Source organism: Plutella xylostella, chromosome 14 (assembly GCF_932276165.1).
Source record: "Plutella xylostella chromosome 14, ilPluXylo3.1, whole genome shotgun sequence".
NCBI classification, from domain to species: Eukaryota; Metazoa; Arthropoda; class Insecta; order Lepidoptera; family Plutellidae; genus Plutella; species Plutella xylostella.
The window spans coordinates 4352291-4373453 of NC_063994.1; the positions used below are offsets into that span (position 1 = coordinate 4352291).

Sequence of the window (21163 nt, forward strand, 5' to 3'; positions counted from 1 at the left end):
TAAAATTTCTAAAAGTAAAACCGTGAAATATATGGAAAATTGTTGTTGTAGGAGCACAAATATGGATTTAACTTAGAGCTGATGTGTTGTTCAAGCATGTAAAGCTAATTGCAACGACGCTTACTTATTATTTTTTGCGAAACTACGATGTGAAAGTGACTCTGTTTTGTCATATTATTATTTCTGATCTTTGGACTGAATGACTGAAAAACGTGTTACTGATAAGGTAGGCATGAACCGGGTTGCTTAAAACAACTTAAGTTATAGTTCTAGGTCTACACACACCTACCGATCTACTTCAGGATTACACTAGCCCTAACACCTCGGCTTTCCTCTTCCAAACGGACCGGCTCTACATACATGAGGAACACCTTAACCTTAACTCACCTACCTGTGTACCTATCTAACTCTCTACTTACCCCTTTCAACTTGTAAGAATATTTTACTCAAAGTGGTCTCTACAAAGCTCAAATATTTAACTACCTATTTTGTTACAAGAAAAAACAAGTTATACCTACCTATGTTACCTTTTATCTGAAAAATATGCCTGACTTTAAGAAACTATATAGGTACTTACTACTATACTATTACTTTTTATGAAAGAAGAAATACATTTTATGGACGTAAAACTTTATTTAGGTGAATAACACACACAACACACACTGGTTGAGTAATTTTTCCGACACCAATACTTATACACAATTGCTTGATATAATTTCTGTATCTTATTTTCATTATCCTTCTAGTTAGTAGGTAGGTAAATAGGTGGTCTGATGGTCGTTTTAAAATGTTGTCCCGGAGAGGAATTAATATCTTGTATCCAGCGTTTCATGTTTACTTTATGGGTGTGGTTGATTTTTCATTTTCTTTGTTGTTGTCACTGAAAAATAAAGTAAGTATAGGTAAGTTGTATAGGTAGTTGACAGAATAAGCTTATCCTTATAGGTACCTATTTACACTTTAAATAATAGAAACGAAAACACTAGAACACAAACATAAGTAACCAGATAGTTAATAACCAGATGCCCAATGCCCAACTGATAAAAATATTTCCTTAGATTTTACGTAGGTAACTTCCTAAAATAAATCGTAAACTTGCACACAAGCACCTTATCGATTTTACAATTGCATATTGCAAACACAAACATAATAATTTATAATAGATGTTTGTTTAGTATTGTAAAGACTTATCAAAAATACTTTTAAAAAAATAGCGGCAAACTTTTCGGCGGAAAATTCAATATGGCGGTGATGGATGGCGCCGCGCCGGCGCGCCTCGCTTGCAGTCCAGCGCGCATGCGCCATAGAGATGTACCTAGTGCAATGTAACTTGCTTCCGAACTATGCTTGAATGAAAAAATAATCGATGCTGAATCGATTTCTGGGGTAGGTACTTTTATAATTTTAATCATATTCGTTTTTGGTAAATATAAATACGTACTCATCGGAAATGAGTAAGTACTGATAAGGTATTTGTGCTTTTGTATGTATTCGATACTTTTCATATTCTTATATGAATATCATCCCTTACACAGTCATCTACTTAAGTATATAACGTAACATCATCATCAACTATTAAACATTTAAGTAAGTAAGTACTAAAATTAAATATCGCGGATAACACATAGATGTAGAACTTAGTACCTACATACTTTACTGAAAAACTACTGTTTAAAATATTCTAGTGCAATAATCGATTATATTCGATTATTCTCAACATTTTATCAACTTACCCCATCTCTACTCTATTATATTTTTTTAAATCACTCGGAAATGTCCATAGATCACCATAGAAGCATTTTATAGCCAGAGTTACCAGTTGCAATAATGAATTATGAATATGTTACATAAATATTTGAAATTATCACGAAAACCAATATAAATGCAGGGTATTTAATCCTTTTAATTATTTTCAACTACTATTTAGGATTATTAAATTTATTTGGAGTACTTTAAGGTTAAAAAAGTTAATCGATATTTTCGATTGTAATATCCTTAAGTATATGGCCACACTCATTTTAAAGACGTCAAATGAGCCTTCTAAATTTAGTTGGCCGTTAAAATCGTTGCCTTCAGAATAGCAAAAATTAGCGCTGTCACTTAAATTTAGAGATTTTAGCTCATTTTAAAATTAGGAAGTGCGCCCTTCAGAATCGGTACCAATGTCTTGTTCATATTTTTGCGCGAATCTGTCATCCAGTACGCCGAAGAGTGAGTTCGCCACGTATCCGACGCCATTTATTAGGCCTCGCTTCTTGCGATTCGGAGGTGGATTCGTCAGCAAATTGTTGTAGTGCACGAGTTCCCTTAGTTCATGTTCGAACTGATTGGCAATTACACTGAATGTTGGTTCCTTTTTGCATAGGCTGGACAGATGTTGTATGTAATTACTGACATCCGATACACTTTGCCAGTATGCTGTCATATTGTAGTATACGATGATCTTCCAGTGATCTTGAATAATCCCTAGGTCAGCTATTTTGTCAAAATAAAGCGTGTTGCTATTATTCAATGGTGTGTCCAAGAAGTCGTGTTGTATGGTCGGCGTGATCAAAGACATGAAGAGTAGTAGAGCGGATAGTAATACATTCGGTCTTCGCTTTCTCCTACGTTGCGGGCGCGTGGTTTGTTGAACAGGGAGAGGGTCGTTCTGCTTTGGACTTAGCATCGCAGTGTCAGGTGCAGGTTCGTGATTGATGGGTAAGAACACTAGTTTCACGATGGGTCTCTTCATGAATACCCCTCCTTTTGTCTTCACAGTCACAACGCGCACGAGTCCATCTGGTCCAGGATGGAGATCTGATACCTTCCCGAGGGCCCATTTGGACGGTGGCATGTTGTCCTCTTTGATAAGGACTATGTCATTGATGGTCACATTTTTCTTTGGTCGCGTCCACTTGCTTCTTGTTTGCAGGTGATGAAGGTAGTCTTGTGACCATCTTTTCCAGAAGTCACGATGCATCCTTTCTGTTAGTTGCCACCGTGTCTTTAGGCAACTTACGTCAGTTTCAGGAGCTACTGTTGTCAGGATTGGCCCTCCAACTAAGAAATGGCCTGGGGTTAAAATGTCAATGTCATCAGCATCTTGAGTGAGTGCGTACAGGGGTCTGGAGTTGAGGCACGCCTCGATTTGGGTCAGAAGAGTTGTAAATTCCTCGAATGTCAATTTTTGTTCCCCCAGTACTCTCTTTAGATGGTGCTTCATACTACGGACAGCAGCTTCAGCTAGTCCGTTGCCACTAGGCCACGCTGGCGCATTGAAGTGCCACGTGACTCCTAATTCTGCGATGTCAGTCAAAAGGGCATTGTCAATATAGTGTTGTAGTGCTTGTTTGTGTTCTTGTCTGAGTGATCGGGCGGCTCCTACAAAGTTTGTCGCGTTGTCGCTGTACAGATGTTTAGGGGATGATCTTCGGGAACACATTCTTTTGAATGCCGCTAGGAACGCGGCGGAGCTCAAGTCAGACACAAGTTCCAAATGCACAGCCTTTGTAGCCAGGCATACGAATACAGCGATGTATCCCTTGGTGGTTTTTACGCCTCGTCCTTTGTTGACCTTCAGCTCGACATGTCCAGTGAAGTCCACCGCTGTATGCGTGAAAGGTCTTGAGGGAGTGATTCTCGGCTCTGGTAAGTTAGCCATGAGCTGGTCTTGCTTGGTGTTGTCAAATCGGCGGCACTTAACGCACGTCCGAATGTATTTCTTGACGGCTCGGGTGCCTCCTATTACCCACCAACGATTCCTTAAAAATCCTAGTGTCAACTTGGGACCACCGTGTAATGTGGCTCTGTGTGCTTGATCCATAAGAAGGGTTGTCAGTTTTGAATCGTGAGGAATGATGACAGGGTGTTTATGGACATCTGTCAAGTTCGATCTGTGCAATCTACCTCCCACTCTCATGATGCCGTTTTTGTCAAGGAACGGGTTTAGTCCCAACAAGCTACTTTTACTACTCACTGTTTCCTTACGATGTAATCGCGATAAGTCCTGCTCGTAATAATATGCTTGCACGGCCTTTATAATGCTGATGTATGCGGCTTCTATTTCGCCCGTTGTCAAATATGATGATTGCGTACCATGACCTTTCTTCCGTGTGTTTGTTATGAAACGTGATATTCTACATATGATTCGAACGATGACTATTATTGAACTGTATTTATTCAGTAGTTCTAGAATCAACGGAGCTGTTGTCTGTACTACGTTGCATAATTTATTAGTTTTCAACTCAATTTGAGGACTGTAAATTTTTATGTCAGATGGAGGAGTGTCATCTTTGAGCCACGTAGGTCCTTCCCACCACAACGGATGTTCTGCTAGCTGCGTGGAGTGAGGCCTCGAGTCGCACAGTCCGCGGCGTTTTCAGCGGACTTTACATACCTCCAGTTTGTTGATGGCAAAATGTCAGTTATTTCCTTCACTCTGTTTGCTATGAAGGTCTTCCATCGTGTAGGTTCACCTTGCAGCCAACCTAACACCACCTTAGAATCACACCATCCGTAGACGGGTATGTCAGTGTTTGGTAACGCTTCTTTTATCTTTGTCAGCAATTTTATTAATAAAAGCGCGCCACATAACTCCAGCCTTGGTAATGTGATCGGTTTCTTGAGTGGCGCTAATTTGGTCTTTGCTGCGATAAGTTTAACGGTTGTTTTTCCTTGCTCGTCTTTCGACTTTAGGTAAATCACACATGCAAATGCCTTCTCCGATGCATCACAGAAAGCATGTATGTCACAAGGTGTGTTGGTGTCACCAATCCATCTTTGGATGCTGAATTTGTCAAGATTAAGTAAGTCCTCTCTCAATAAACTCCATTCCTGCTGGACCTTTGGTTCTACTGTGTCATCCCATTCAATCCCACTAGCCCACACAGACTGAAATAATAGTTTGGTTTTTATTGAAATCGGAGCTAGCCATCCAAGCGGGTCGAACACCTTGGATATAACAGATAGCAATCGTCGCTTTGTGAGCGGTTTTGTCATTTCAATGGACGCGTAGTCGTATTTAAACGTGAAAGTGTCAGAGGCTGCGTTCCATTGTAATCCTAGGGCTTTAGTTGAGTCTGCATTTTTAAAATCAATGGTGGTTGCGTTGAGTTGATCTACCGACAGGTCCTTTAGAAGTGATGGACTATTGCTGGACCATTTCCTCAGGTTAAATCCTCCGCCTCGCAACAGCTGGATCAATTCTTGCTGAATCATTTGCGCTTGTTCTATGGTGTTACTGCCAGTTAGTAAGTCGTCCACATATAAATCCTTATCATGCAGTATTATCTTAGCGGCGAGGGGGTACTTTTCCATGTCATCCTTAGCGAGCTGCTGTAGGGTTCTGATAGCCAAATATGGGCTGGCCTTCATCCCATAGGTTAAAGTACAGAGGTGATATTCCTTTATGGCCTTCTGTGGATTCTCGCGCCAGATTATCTTCTGCAGCTGTTGATCTTGTTCGTCAAGTAAAACCATCCGGTACATTTTCTCACAATCTGCTGTGAGGACGTATTTATGCACTCGCCAGCGTAACAGTAATCCCTGAATGTCTGTTTGCAATTTAGGTCCGCACTCCATGAGGTCATTGACACTGTAACCTGAGGATGTTTTATTGGAAGCGTTGAAGACGACTCGCAGTTTCGTAGTCGTGGAGTCCTGTTTGTGGACCCCGTGATGTGGTAGGAAACATTGCGGATTGTTGCTGATCACACACTCTTTCATGTCAGATAAAGTCAGATAATGTCAGATATTCATTCATGAAGCGTTTGTAATCTTCACGAAGATTGTCATTTTTAGACAGCTTCCTTTCTAGTTGTTTGAATTGCGCTATAGCCTGTGGTTTGGAATTCCCCAGTTGTTGTTCAAATTGTGGCTTCATGGGTAGGCGTACCTCATATCTTCCACTTGGCAATCGTTTTGTGGTCGATGCGTACAGGTCTTCGCAAAACTTATCTTGCGTTGTCATTTCAGTGGCCGACGTAGTTATGTCCTCCATCTCCCAGTATGCGGAAATATCGTCCATGTTGTTGATCACCACGTTGCAGTTTAGTGTGGTCACCCTACCAGAGATAATCCACCCTAACCTAGTTTGTTGTGCGATAGGTTCCGATACCGCTCCTTTTAGCAGTCCAGACATTAATATCTCCGAGTAAACCTTTGCGTCGAGCAGCATGTCAATTGGATTGGAAATATTAAATTGTGGATCGGCTAGCTGTAGGTGTTGCACATGTTCATAAGTTCGGTTGGAAATCGAATGGTTCGGTAGGTTATTAGTAATCTTATTCATAACGAGGGCGTCAGCTGTAAACGTGTACTCATCGTGAATAGATTTGCATACCAACTGTATCTTTCCCTTTCCTTTCTTGGTGGTCGATGTTACTCCTGATACCACCGCATTGCATTGTTGTCTCGGTAGCCCTAGTCGTTGTGCTGCGTTTTCACTGACCAAGCTCACCTGGGAACCCTGATCCAGAAGCCCGCGGAGATTGATAAATGTTCCATCCACGGCCTGGACTCGTACCTGAACAGTCGTAAGGAGTATTGCGTCATCGTCGTGCCCGATATGGTTTGCATTTTGCTGACGCTGTTGGTACGTGTTGGCGTTCATCGCACCTCGCGGCTGTTCCATTTTTATAGCGTCATGCAATAGCGTATTGTGCGATTCATCACATTCGCGACACCGTTTATTTGAGTTGCATTTATTATTTTCGTGCACATAGAGACAATTTATGCAGATTCCGTGATTCTTAATTGTTTGTAGCTTCATGTATGGTGCCATATTGCGAAATGTCCTACATTGAAAAATTGCATGAGAGTTGGTCTTGCATATGCCACATTTCAATACTACAGGATGTGAATTGTAGGTATAGTTAAATCGGTTACTAGCCGGTTTATTCATCTTGTCAAATTTCTCTCGCTGTGGCATCTGTTGCGTTGGCTTGATAGATGATGCTGTCTCATTCCTCTCCTTCTTATTTATAGGTTCTAACGCCGTAAACTTTGCCTCCAAGAATCCCATAAATTCGTCGAACGTGGGTAAGTCACGCGGTGAACGGCGTGACTCCATGTAATCACTGTATGTCAATGGGTCCAGCTTCTTTGCTAGCAAGTGAACAAGCAAGGGGTCCCACGATGTTATATCGACGCCTAAGTTGCGGATAGCGTATATGGATTCCAGGGTAGTATCGTGTAGTTTTTTAAGGTCAGAGGAGTTCTGTTTTTGTATAGCCGGCTGGTCTAAAAATGTTTCGATATGTTTGGTGAATAAGATCTGCTCATTATTGTACCTGTGGTTGATTATTTCCCACGCTGTGTCATAATTGTCAGACGATACATGGAGATGCTGGATAAGCCGTTCAGCTTCCCCACGTAGTTTCCCCTTCAGATGTTGCATCTTCTGTGCCTTTGATAGTCCAGGGTGCTCGTGTATGGCTCCCCTGAACAGGTCGAGGAAAGTAGGCCACTGCGTGTAGTCTCCTGAGAACTTAGGTATCTCCGCCTGTGGAGTAGCCTGATGCTGGTGAATCATTGCCCCAAGTTTCTTATTCAACTCCCTTTTCGTCTGTTTGTACGTTCGTTCGTATGCCAAAAACTCTTGCTCGTAGCCATGATCTGCACCTTGAATAACGTTGTCAATTTGTAAATGTAAACTGTCAATGTGATTCCATCTCAATTGTAAGTTGCGAATCTCATCATCAATCTCCCACTTGTCTTCAATGTTGTCAATCACCAGCCCGTCTACTAACCTTTTAAATGCTCTGTAGTTGGTCTGCTGCTGTTGCATTAATTCCGAAACATTTCGGGATGCTTGCGATGTGCTCATCTGTATATCGCACTTGTCCGAATTGCCGCTTGATGTTATTAACATCTTTACCTCCTCATAGAGGGATTTGGTTGTAGCGTATATGTCACGGCTAAAATATTCGTGTGCCCTGTCAGTGTAAGTGTCAAGTAGATTGTGGGCACTCTGGAATTCTTCCCAGAGTCTCTCGAGAGTTTCTAGCCTTTTCTTGAGATACTCTGGCGTCTTGCGTAGACTACTATCCTTTTTAAAGTTGTCACGTACCTTCGTGATGTCCGCGATCAGCTCCTTCTGTTTAGCTAGGACCGCCTCCATATTTATGACTTAAGAATTGGAAAGATCTTACTTGGATATATGGAGTGGATAGATGTCCTACTCTCCTTAACGTCTGAAGTACTGCCGCTGAGTCGTCGAAGGTAGAATGTCAGATTGTAGCCGACGTGGCCTCAAAGTTGCTGTCCGTGGAAGCCTGCCTGGCCTCTCACAAGTCCTGTACCCGGTAGACTTTAATCGCCTCCCGTTATAAAATGTCAAAATAAAGCACAAAAGCACTGTGTCAATAGAAATCTGTTTGATTTCTATGATATGTCACTTTACTGTCAATGTTTCACTGCACTGCAATCCGTGATAGGTAGCTAGTTCAGAACTAAACCGCGCCGATAGTTCTTAACAACGAATTTAACCGTCCTTAAACACGTTTTCCGAAATTACCGCGAGGTCTAGTTCGATGGCTCGAAGGACCAATGTTCGGGCTGTTGTTACGGTCAAGCCCTAAAGGTGTCAGATTTGAGTGCAAAAGGTTGTCAAATAAGAACGAACTGATATGTTCAATGGTCTATAATGCACTAAAACTTAAATGTATAAAATACTTACAATGATGTCAAGAATTACCCAAATTGAGGGCGCGCATGCAAGCGCTGTCAGCACATAATCTCTAACAATGTGTGAGTGGCTCACACAGTTAGTTATAGTAAAAAGACTGCACGCTGGACTGTTGAGCTTAGACTATTCTAGTAATGGCTGAATAACACCATGTACCTTTATAACGAGGCTTTAAGCATTAGTAGGGTGCACAAATGGTGCCACAGTGACGTATCAATTGTACTTAATAATTATACGTCCAGCCCAATCTGGGCAGTCAGCGATTGACAACTAATATAATCTACTACACTACAGTTATAAACGAAATCAGCAGTCCAATATTTACTGACCTTCTCGGGATCCAGTAAATAACTACATATAACTGTTTAATCCAGCAGACAAACCTAACTACATAGCACTATATTTATTCCCCGCAGACAAACTTAGAAGCGATAATGGAGGACATGTTAGCGGCGTTCGACAACAAGAACCCGTCTATAAAAGCGGAGAGCGCGTTGTTCCTCGCTCGAGCGCTGTGCGTGACGCAGCCGCAGGCGTTCAATAAGAAACTGCTGAAGGCTTACGTGGCTGGGTTGTTGAAACTGCTTGAGAGTGCCGGTGAGTTAAATTGAGCATTAGTTAAGTATTTGTTTGAGTTTGATAGAGTATACGTCTGGCTAATTCGAAAAACTCTCGTCTAGCTGTCAACTGAAAGGCGCCGTCTTATTGCTATAGCTCTTTCGATCATGCATGCATTCGATAACAATAGTCGCGCCAGCTAATAATCGTGTGATAATCGCGCCAACGGATTCATCGAATGAGTGTGCCTTTAGTGTGTGCCGCTAGAAACTTAGAACATAAATTAAAAAGTATACATCACTTAGCCATCCTAAGCAGCCTAGTCCCTTACAGTACACGCTATCCACAAACAATAATACTTATCTATTTATATCTCCAGATCCGACAGTGCGAGACGCGGCGGCCGAAGCGCTGGGCACAGCGACCAAGCTGGTCGGAGAGAAGAACATTGCACCGCATATAGGGAAACTTGACAACCTCAAGGAACAGAAGATCAAGGAGTTTGCTGACAAGGTCAGTGCATGCGTCCTGTATGTAACCTTATCAGAGCTGGTGCCAAAACTTATTGTCTACCTGCATACTCTATTTGAAATGTCACTGGTAGTGACTAGATGAGGAAGTTCGAGCACTGTGTTATGGCGCTCATTGGCCTATGTCCAGCAGAAATTTTTAAGATGGTAGCACCGACGATGATAATTTCGTACAGTAGTTTTAACAAGTAACAAAAAAAATGATGACAAAAGTCTGTCGCTGTTTGAATTAGTGAGCATATAAAATTCTTTATTGTAACTTCATCCTACTGTTTCAGGCTGAAATCCAAGTGAAGGTGGCGGCTCCCAAGAAAGAGATGAAGAAGGCCGCGCCCGCCAAACCGACCGCCGGCTCCGCGCAGCCCAAGCCTGTCAAGAGGCCGCCTCCTGGTTCGTTTATTTTTACATAAATATAATAGTTTTACTATAAGTCTTTAGAAAAAAACATAACACTGATAAATTTCACGTCTGTGTTTTTTATGGTTGTAGCTACAGAATAGATGGCTCGAATCGTTTATGTCCGAAAGTTAATTTTATGAATATTTTATGCTATATTTCATCCGTAACACCCCATATACATGACTCATACTGCCTCTCTCTAATCGAAACTGTCAATATAGAATACCCCTTCCCATTTGCACTCATGTAACGGCCTACATATCCACAATGTTTCTTTTTTCACAAGAATAAAATTGAATTGGTATATATGTTACGAGCAAAGTGATTATCTGGGCATTATTAATAATGACCGGCCGCATATCTCATGCAATTTTCCTTACAGGCTCAGCCAAGAAACCCGCAGCAGCGGCTAAGAAGCCGGCCGCCCGCGCGCCCGCCACGCCGCCGCGCGAGCCCGAGCTGTCTCCTGAAGAGGTGGACGCGAGGGCCGAGGAGTTGTTGCAGCCAGATGTCAACCAAGGTAACCCCTCGACACTTAGACTAACAATATACACACAAGAAGCCGGCAGCAGCGGCTAAGAAGCCGGCCGCCCGCGCGCCCGCCACGCCGCCGCGCGAGCCCGAGCTGTCTCCTGAAGAGGTGGACGCGAGGGCCGAGGAATTATTGCAGCCAGACGTCAACCAAGGTAACCACTCGACTCTTAGACTAACAATATACACACAAGAAGCCCGCAGCAGCGGCTAAGAAGCCAGCCGCCCGCGCGCCCGCCACGCCGCCTCGTGAGCCCGAGTTGTCTCCTGAAGAGGTGGACGCGAGGGCCGAGGAGCTTCTACAGCCAGATGTCAACCAAGGTAACCACTCGACACTTAGACTAACAATGTACACACAAGAAGACGGCAGCAGCGGCTAAGAAGCCCGCGGCTCGCGCGCCCGCCACGCCGCCGCGCGAGCCCGAGCTGTCTCCTGAAGAAGTGGACGCGAGGGCAGAGGAGCTGTTGCAGCCAGACGTCAACCAAGGTACAGTTAATAAATGTTACTTCTGTGAAGATATTTTAGGTGGGGAGGGATGCGCCAAGTGGCCTTTGGTGCGAACTTTGTCGCTTAGTCTATTGCGGCATTGCTGTCCTTATAATCACTCGTGCGTTTATAATAAAACAAACGGATTTTTGCATATTAGTCTTCTTTATTATAACTGTTCATCATCTTCAGAAAATCATGGATCTACCGAAATTATTACAAATTTAATCGTTACAAATATTCATAGTTACCTTTCCATTTGTTATTAATATGAGTATGTAAGACAATCAGCTCTTTAAACCTCCACAATCTTCCAGGTCTAACCGACTCCAACTGGAAGACCCGTCTCTCCGCCGTGCAGTCCTACCTCAGCACAGTGCAAGGCCTCACCATGGACGACGCTTCAGCCCAGCTGTTATTCCGCATCATCAACAAGAAGCCAGGCCTGAAGGACACGAATGTGCAGGTGTTGAAGGCGAGGCTGGAAGTAGCCCAGTACATAGCGGAGAATTATACGATGACTACGTGAGTTGTTTCTATTGATACCTATGATATGTTTAGGTACGTGTCATTGTTTTGCCTGTAAGAGACAAGCGATAAATTCGCGTTTTTCTATTGTTTTATCAACCGCTTTTACCGCTAAATGTTCCAATACCTTTTTTGTATCACCGCTAACTTGAATTAGAATGTTTCTGTTGATTGTTTCATCAATCTTAGGTTTAGACGACCGAATGGCGTAGTGGTTAGTGACCCTGACTACTGAGCCGAAGGTCCCGGGTTCGATTCCCGGCTGGGGCAGATATTTGTTTAAAAACAGATATTTGTACTCGGGTCTTGGGTGTTGATATTTATATTTAGTATCTATCTATCTATGTATTTGTGTAGATATATCAGCTGTCCGACACCCATAACACAGGTTCTGCCTAGCTTGGGGTTGGATGGCCGTGTGTGAGATGTTCCCACATATTATTATTATTATTATGTTGTGTCGTTTCCATCTCGGGACCATGGGGTCCCGGACATTTGGAAGGCGTGCATGGGGCCGAAGCCAACATGTAGAGGCCCTTTGACAACATTAATCTATATGAAATGTGACACCAACCGACGATTTTCCCTGTGTAAACTATAGAAGTAAACCCAAGGAAAATCCCCGGTTAGTGCAGGACTATTGTAGGATATGGAGAAAACTAATACAGGGTTATGAAGTGGGGTGCTAAATGGACTGGGTAACTGGGACTATGGAAGGACTATGGCCCCTGCCTGACCTATATGTTTTACATACGCATAAAAAGGCAGGGGGTGACTTGCACACACATTAAATGGGCCCCCCAAAACAGTCGCTAGCACATTACAGTGACGTAGCAACAAGGGGGCAACATGGCATGAGGTGCTGAGGATGGAGAGGTATACCAAGGCTCTCAGAGCAATCGCGGATGCCGGTCAACACCCCTACAAGCACTTACTGGATATACTTCCTTCCTCCGAGCAAAATGCTCTAGCGGTACACCACTCAAGCCAGCCAATGAAGGCAAGCAAGAGGTGGGAGATCCTGTTCCTCGTCAGTGTTCACTCTGGACAACCAATAAAGGCAAGCCAGAGATGAGGAACAGGGGTTCTCCCCGGCATCGGGTGGGTGGGGTCGCTAATGCCTTATTATTATTATTATTATTAATCTTCTAAATTATATCAGTTACTTTTCATTCTAATGTACCTATGCACCAAGAGCCATCGTTAGCCTCCATCAAATATTCATGTCAGTGTATTTAAATCCACCCAGCATTGTTTTTTACAAACCTCAATAACCCCACAGGACGGCAGTAGACAGCGTGCTCCAAGACATAGTCACAAAGCTAGGCGAAGGGGCTTGCAACAAAGTATGCGGCGCGTGTCTATTCGCCTTCGCTGAAGCGTGTGGGCTCGAGCACATAGCTGGGGAGTCCCTGGCGTATGCTATGGACGAACAGAAGAACCCTAAAGTGCAGGCGGAACTGTTTGTGTGGCTGTCACAGGCGGTGACTGAGTTTGGGAGCTCGTGAGTAGTGATTTTGTTTAACTCTCCGTTTATTTTGTCCGTCCATTTCTGTTTAATACAGTGTTTACATAGGTAAAGCTTACTTTGAGCAGATGTGCTGTCTAAAATTTAAGTATATCGATCGCAATAGATGTAAATTAAAAAGTGGGTAAACAATATTATATCTCCGATCGTGCTATCTATTTTTAACCGACTTCAAAAAAAGGAGGAGGTTCTCAATTCGTCGGGATCTTTTTTTTTTTTTTTTATATTTTTTTTATGTATGTTCACCGATTACTCCGCCGTTTATGAACCGATTTTGAAAATTCTTTTTTTGTTGTATTGGGTTGAGCTCCCAGGTGGTCCCATTTTTTTTTCAGAATTTTATCTCACCCCCAAGGGTGGGTAAAGGGGTAAAAACAGGGTATGAATTTCCATTTTGGGCACATATTAACCGATTCTAATGAAATTAAGAACGTAAATATAGTTCTTATAACAAAAAAATATGATGGTGACCTTGAGCTAATCTGATGATGGAAACGGAAGGCAGTCAGGGGAACTCCTCAACGGTATATAGCAACTACTTCGTGTTTAGGCTTGAATGATTCGTATTGATTAGTAGGACTTTTTGGTATCATTTGCTTCTTACTTTTGATTGAAAATTATTACAAATAAACTAAAAACTATTAAATAAAATAATAATTAAAAAAATTAAAAAACCGACTTCAAAAAACCACTAAAATGTAAGAAATAATTTAAGGTTTACACAAATTCTACTCGTATGAGACAGTACAAATATACCTAAGCAGGAACTGTTCTTTTTTGAAGTTGGTGCCATATTTCTTCAGATTACTTTGTCACCGCACCAACATCAAAAAAGAACAGTTCCTGCTTAGGTATATTTGTACTGTCTCATACGAGTAGAATTTGTGTAAACCTTAAATTATTTCTTACATTTTAGTGGTTTTTTGAAGTCGGTTTTTTTATGAATACATTTACAGGATATAATATATTTACAGGATAAACGTGAAATCACTAATCCCGCACCTCAAGAAAGCCCTCTCAGCGACCAATCCGAACGTGCGTACGTCGGCCATCACTCTGATTGGCGTACTGTCACTGTACTCGCCGAACATGATTAGTCACTTCGACGGAGAGAAGCCGGCTACGAAGCAGCTGATTGGTCTAGAGGTGGACAAATACGCCAATAGCAGCGCGCCGCCGCCGTCGAGGGGACAAGGCGCTAGTATACAGAAGGTATGTTACGTTTCTTACCTTTGACTGAAAAAATATAGAACTTTGTATGTTAGTCTATAGCTATGTGCCTCCGAAATGAACTTCATCCATAAGACGATTGTAATGGTATTTATTTGATAGGAGACTTGATCAAGACAGTTTTTATGTGTTTTTCATTAACACTTATGTAAATTTATAGTTTATGTCACTTCGTGTACTTACTTACTACTTATTCCCAATCTCCGCTGGGGAGCAAAGGGCCGAAGTGAAGCGCCGCCATTCTTTACGATCTTGGGCCAGCTCAGAGACATCCGCCCAAGACATCCCCGCCTGGCCCATTTCCTTTTTCACAGAGCGCTGCCATGTCTCTCGCGGTCTGCCGAGTCTTCGTTTACCGCCCTCGGGGTGCCATGTCAGCGCTTCCTTTGGGACGTCTTCAGTACGCCTTAGAACGTGTCCTATCCATCTCCATTTGCGTTCTTTTACGGTTTCTGCTACAGGTTTTTGATGTGTTCTGCGCCAAAGATCCTCGTTGGAGACAAAGTCAAACCAACGGATCCCTAGGATACTGCGTAAGCATCTGTTTACGAAAACCTGTAGCTTGTTCGTGGTTTGAACCGTTTTCTTCCAAGTTTCGCAACCGTAGAGGAGAACGGTCTTTACGCACGCGTTGAACAGGCGGATCTTGGTTTGGAGACGGAATGCGGAAGACCTCCACACTGGGCTTAACATGGCAAAAGCTCCACGGGCTTTGTTAATGCGGTTCCCGATATCCTCGTCAGTTCCACCATTTGGTGTGATTTTGCTTCCCAGGTAGGTGAAGGTGTCAACATCTTCGATTGGTTGGCCGTTGATTTTAAATGGAGTACGGTCCGCAGTCATTACTCGCATTGACTTGGTCTTTTCTCTGTTGACATGCATGCCCACTCGGTTACCCAAATACTTCGTGTATGAAACTCTTTCTCTAACCTTCACTAAGGAGAAAATAAATAGTTGAATTTAACCATAAACACAGTAAAATTCTTGGTGACATTTAGGCAGTGTTGGCACCCTAAATAAACTGTCTTGTCGCCGAATTCATTCATTTATTTAATAAAATACTAATGTACATTTACCTCCCTTCCCCAACAGTCAGCCAGTCGCGGTTCCCTAGGCTCAGAGCTAGAGGAAGACTACCAAGACGCGGCAGAAGAAGAAGCGGCTCCAGTGGAGGACAACCGGCCGAGGACTGATATAGCGCCGCTCATTACGGATGAACTGGTCGCCGAGCTCAACGACAAGAACTGGAAGGTAACTTGTTTGGTAATAATATGTGGGATAAGATGTCATACACGGCCATCCGATTCTAAACTAGGCAGAGCCTGTAATATGGGTTTAGGAGGGGAACACCCAAATATTCCGAAAAACTTTTTTCCGAATTTGAAAACACCGAATATGTAATTTACGAAATATTGCAATACCGATTTTTTAAAATGCCGAATTCTAAAAATCACGTAAATTATAATTTCGAATATTATAATCACGAAGATTTGTTATTACGATTGTCAAATACACGAACGTTAAAAAATACGATTACTTAAGCTTACGAAAAATAAAATACCGACTTATTATAATCACGAAAAATTCAAATCCCGATCGAAAATGTGATAATTCGTGATTTTGACAGAAAAACCATAAACGTCTTAAAAACCTTAGACCTAAAACCTAAAGATAGGTGCGACGACGAGTAAAGCGAGGAGGAGCGTGTTAGGTGCACATAGATATCGAAAAACAAAGCGGAGCGCAGCGAAGCGGAGCGGAGCGTTTCATATATAGAGCAAAACAATTGCTCGGAATTTTATGGTGTTTAACCTTAAAAACCTTAGGACCTAAACCTAAAGATAGGTGCGAGGAGGAGCGTGTTAGGTGCACATAGATATTGAAAAACAAAGCGGAGCGCAGCGGAGCGGAGCGGAGCGTTTCAAATATAGGGTTAAAATATTAAATAAATGAAAATAGAAAACTATTTGTAGTATTTGTTGTTAAGTAACATAACAAAGCAATAAAATTGCTCGGATTTTTACGGTGTTTAACCTTAAAAACCTTAGGACCTAAATCTAAAGATAGGTGCGACGACGAGCAAAGCGAGGAGGAGCGTGTTAGGTGCACATAGATATCGAAAACAAAGCGGAGCGCAGCGAAGCGGAGCGGAGCGTCTTAAATAATATAGATTAAAAAATATTGTTAAATTGTATACGGATTATGCTGTTAATAAACTCACTATTCTTAATAACTATTTCTTGTTAACTAAGATACATTCGGGAATTTGTATTTTCGGAATATTAAAACTTCGGGATTCGTAATTTTAACAATTCGATATAATAAAAAGTCGTACTTTTAAAACATCGAAATAATAATATTCGGAAAATTTACTTTCGTCATTTTAATAAATATGTTGTTTGAAATTTCGTTTATTAACTATTCGTGATTTTCGTTATTCGGAAACTTAAAATTCGGGATTGTGAATTATTCGGAATTATGAAATTCGTAATTTTAAAAATCGTCATTTTCATATTCGTAAAAAAGTAATTCGGATTTATGTAGTGTACCCGTTTAGGAGAGCTGATACACACAGATATATATTATACCCGAGTACAAGAGTATTATATCCTTGTTACTTTCAACCAATATTCAACCGATACATGAATAAATGCAAGAAGGAATAGGCGAAATTTTCGCTATTTAAGTTCGTCGGTTTTAACGGGCTGATAAGCGTGATATTTGAAAAGAATTCGTTCAATCTCGCAATCTCAATGTAATTAAACATAAATATCCTATCCACAGGTCCGCAACGAAGGTCTAGACAAGCTGAAGGCTATAATAGCTCGTTCGGCGCCCATCAAGCCAACCCTAGGCGAGTTGCCGCCCGCCCTGCAAGCCAGGCTTCTGGACTCCAACTCCAAGTTGGCGCAAACAGCACTGCAGATCTGCGAGAGTCTAGCCACGGCCATGGGGCCGAAGTGCAAGCAGCATTGCCGGACGTTCTTCCCGGCTTTCTTCCAAAGTATGTGGTTTTTGTAGACTGACCGATTATATTTAATTACAGTAATAGTTCCCGAGTCTGCTGACTGATAGCTTAGCACTGACGACTCATGCAAATTGATCTGACGCCAATGCAAGTAACAAAATGCGAATGTAATCGCAGCAAATTGTTTTTATATAACTACATAATTTACGACAAAACTACGTTTTTTTTGTAGGCAAATCTGTCTTGTATTTATCAAGGTCTTATTTTGTGTACAGATTGTAATAGGATTCCACTTGTATTTATATCAGGTTTCAGAATGATCTATCTCTGCGATTATATCAACGTCTTGTCACGTGAATCAAACCAGTCTAACCCACACCAATTCCCCGCAGCATTCGGCGACAACAAGCAGTGGATCCGCACAGCGGGCGCGCGCTGCGTAGACGAGTGGTGTTTACGAGCCGGCGGCGCCCACGTCGCCTTCGACGGGGAGATGGTGGCGGACGCCCTGCGCGCCGGCTCGCCCGCGTTGCGAGCCGCGCTGTTCACCTGGCTCGCGGCCAGCGTGCCTACCGGTGAGTGTGGGACCCCCCTCGACGGGGAGATGGTGGCCGACGTGGGACGCCCCTCGCAGACCGGCCAGCTGTCTGAGAAGGAGCAAGAAAAATACGAGATATTTATTGAGAAACTGCAAATCGTCTAAAAAATACAGGCCTAAAGTTAAATTATAATTATTATTATTATTCTACACAAATCGACACCCGTATCATAGAAATGTACGGGCCTATATCCCATTCCACGGAGAAAGACATTTGATACAAACAAAAACTACCCTTATTCGAATGTAATAAGGGTTCTGTCAGATGTCTTTCCCTGTGGAATGGGATATAAATGCAAGAAATTCGTCTGTCCACATTTAAATTAACAAGTGTCTTTATTGAGCCGTGCTTCGTTAAAACCATTGCCAACGCTATAAGCTTAGGTAAATTTTACATCTACACTTCCTATAATCGCAATTAATTATCCATTTATGAATATTATAACAAAACTTTATCCCCCCATAGTGCCCCCAAAAGCGATCCCGAAGGACGAGCTGAACGCGTGCGTGCCCACCCTGATGGCGTGTCTGGAGGACCGCGCGAGCGACGTGCGCAAGGCGTGCGGCGAGTGCGTGCTGCCCTTCATGCTGCATCTCGGCTACGAGGGCATGCTCAAGCACGCGGACAAGCTCAAGGTGACATAACAATAACCGTTGGGGTAGACGAGTTCTCGAGTGGAGACCACGAACAGGCAAACGCAACATGGGACGCCCTCCTGCCCGCTGGACCGACGACCTTAGGCGGGTAGCCGGTAGTGGTTGGATGAGGAAGGCCGAGGACCGAGTGTTGTGCCACTCCTAAGAGGAGGCCTATGAGAGGCCTATATGTCCAGCAGTGAATGATTATTGGCTGATGATGATGAATATCAGTAAGACACGGACTGATGGCGTGCCTGGAGGCTCGCGCGAGCACAAAGCGCAAGCGTGTAGGGAACAGGAGGTGTATCGTAGTGAGTCTCATTCAATTAAACATGATCATGGAGATAAATTGCCGTATCAGGATTTCCGCCTTGCCTTTTCCAAAGCTAAGGTGTGTAACAAAAAAAAAAATGGGTGAGTGGGTACTACGTCCAGCTTAGTTACAGCATCCTCTGTTTTGAATGGAGCTGCATTCCTATTACTATCGACCTCCGGACTCATTATCATCATCAGCTGATACATCCACTCTTGGACATAGGCCATGACAGCCACAACATTATATCCATAGTCATACTCCCAAATAACACATCTTCATTGCACCAATGATCACTACTTATTTTACCAACTTCCCTAAAACTAACCATCCATTTCACTCCACAGCCGGGTTCTAAAGCCGTAGTCATAGCGGCGCTAGACAAGGCCCGTCCGAACCTGCCGGTGCAGCCGTTACCTTCTAGCAAGCCCAAGAAGGAGGCTCCAGGGGCCAAGGGGAAACCTGCCAAGAAGGAACCCGAGAAGAAACAGGCGGTGGTCAAGGGAAAGGTAGGATTGAAGGATGCGTTTTTGTAGAATTTATGGGCTATGCGAGTGACGATCAAGTGACATAATCATCTTTTCGTTACACTTTTGCAAGACCCTGTATAATAATTCTAACGTAGTGTGTGTTACTACGGTAATTTTGTAATGAAAACCTTTAAGTACAGCAATGTTATAGTAACTATTAAAGCTTCATCATCAAGTAAATCTAATTTATGATTCAAGCTAATTTATGGCGAGCCTTAGACTGGCGAGTGCGCGCGAGTTGGCACCTTCTTACACCAGGATTTTTCCTTTCGTTACTCCAGGGCCCAGCCAAGCCAGTGTCAGCCTCAAGCCGCGGCAAGAAGGATGACGAGGACTTCTCCCCGCTCCTGCCCATGAACAACGCTAAGAACCAGCGCATCATTGATGACCAGAAGCTGAAGGGTGAGGAAAACAAGTCATTCTGTAGAAATTCTCTCAGTACTTCTAGATTACAGTGTGTTGCAAAAGTGGTATAGCGAGCCGAAAAGGGGTTACTCAGGGGGTTATTGTGAATATCGTTTGTTTAACGACTTTTGCTACTTGCATGTATAATATTGTTAAAGTTTAGGTTTTCTTCTGTATGGTGCATTTTTGGCAAAAGTTACATGGTAGTTTTCGGTAGAGCCGCTATGTATGTATGGAAGTTAACGTGAACTTGATGGTCAACGCAGAATATAGAACAACTACTAAAATACACGTTGCAAGTGTTATAACTACGATTCAGGGATAATTCATGAATTTACCCTAATATCCACAGCGCAGGCACTTCTATTTTAGAAATAGTATAGTAATCAATCAATATTTTTTCAGTGCTGAAGTGGAACTTCACGACGCCCCGCGAGGAGTTCTTCGAGCTACTTAAGGAGCAGATGTCCACCGCCGGCTTCAACAAGTCGCTGATAGCCAACATGTTCCACGCTGACTTCAGGTATTATACCCATTAGGTAGCATCCAAATAATGGGAAGACTCTTCCCTTTTAGAGGCAAAGAAAAATAAGAAAGAAGAAAAATACCAGCCAGCCTATACGTCATACTCTGCACAAACTGGCCTTGTTTCTAATCGGGAACTATATTTCTTGCCAGCAAAGTTTATTTTTGTCATCAACTTGTATCAGCAAATTAATAGATCAACCGCAACAATATATTTTTGTCCTCAAATAAATAAAAAAGGTCCTCTGGTATGAATCAGCAAATAATATCAATACAAAAATCTAAAATAATAGATGGATTGCCAAAAAATTTGACTTCATTACATAAATAAAAACTTTGTATGCAGAATATTATTTTTGCTCCTCAAATAATAACTGCGCCCGCAGAATAGTAGATTTGCCAGCAAATATATTGACTCTAGGTCGCATGTTGCGATTTCTTTTTAATTCATATTTTATCAGCATTGCAGTAGTTACATTATGATTGGTCCAGTTATTAAAACATTATAATTCGTTAGCAATTTAATACATGAGTTTACAAATTAGCGGAGACGGTGCTATGGAGAGAGCTATGCTTGGAGTTTCTCTGATGGATCGTATCAGAAATGAGATTATCCGTCAGAGGACCAAGGTTACCGACATACTTAGCTGTCAAAATATGCAAGCTGAAGAGGCAGTGGGCTGGTCATATCTGCCGAAGAACCGATAACCGTTGGGGTAGACGAGT

At 42.5% G+C, this 21163-nt stretch overlaps 1 protein-coding gene across 1 annotated transcript in view; it reads left to right on the forward strand.

Annotated features, from left to right (window-relative positions):
• The window catches only part of LOC105380078 (protein mini spindles), a 51444-nt gene that overhangs the window by 7098 nt on the left and 23183 nt on the right, over positions 1–21163 (forward strand). The window contains exons 8-21 of the mRNA XM_048625300.1: positions 9085–9265; positions 9606–9739; positions 10035–10146; positions 10538–10675; positions 11491–11698; positions 12984–13205; positions 14204–14441; positions 15552–15710; positions 17244–17463; positions 17820–18002; positions 18492–18661; positions 19325–19486; positions 19789–19909; positions 20318–20435. Coding sequence (XP_048481257.1) covers positions 9085–9265; positions 9606–9739; positions 10035–10146; positions 10538–10675; positions 11491–11698; positions 12984–13205; positions 14204–14441; positions 15552–15710; positions 17244–17463; positions 17820–18002; positions 18492–18661; positions 19325–19486; positions 19789–19909; positions 20318–20435 — 2366 coding nt within the window. The remainder of the gene's footprint in view (positions 1–9084; positions 9266–9605; positions 9740–10034; positions 10147–10537; positions 10676–11490; positions 11699–12983; positions 13206–14203; positions 14442–15551; positions 15711–17243; positions 17464–17819; positions 18003–18491; positions 18662–19324; positions 19487–19788; positions 19910–20317; positions 20436–21163) is intronic.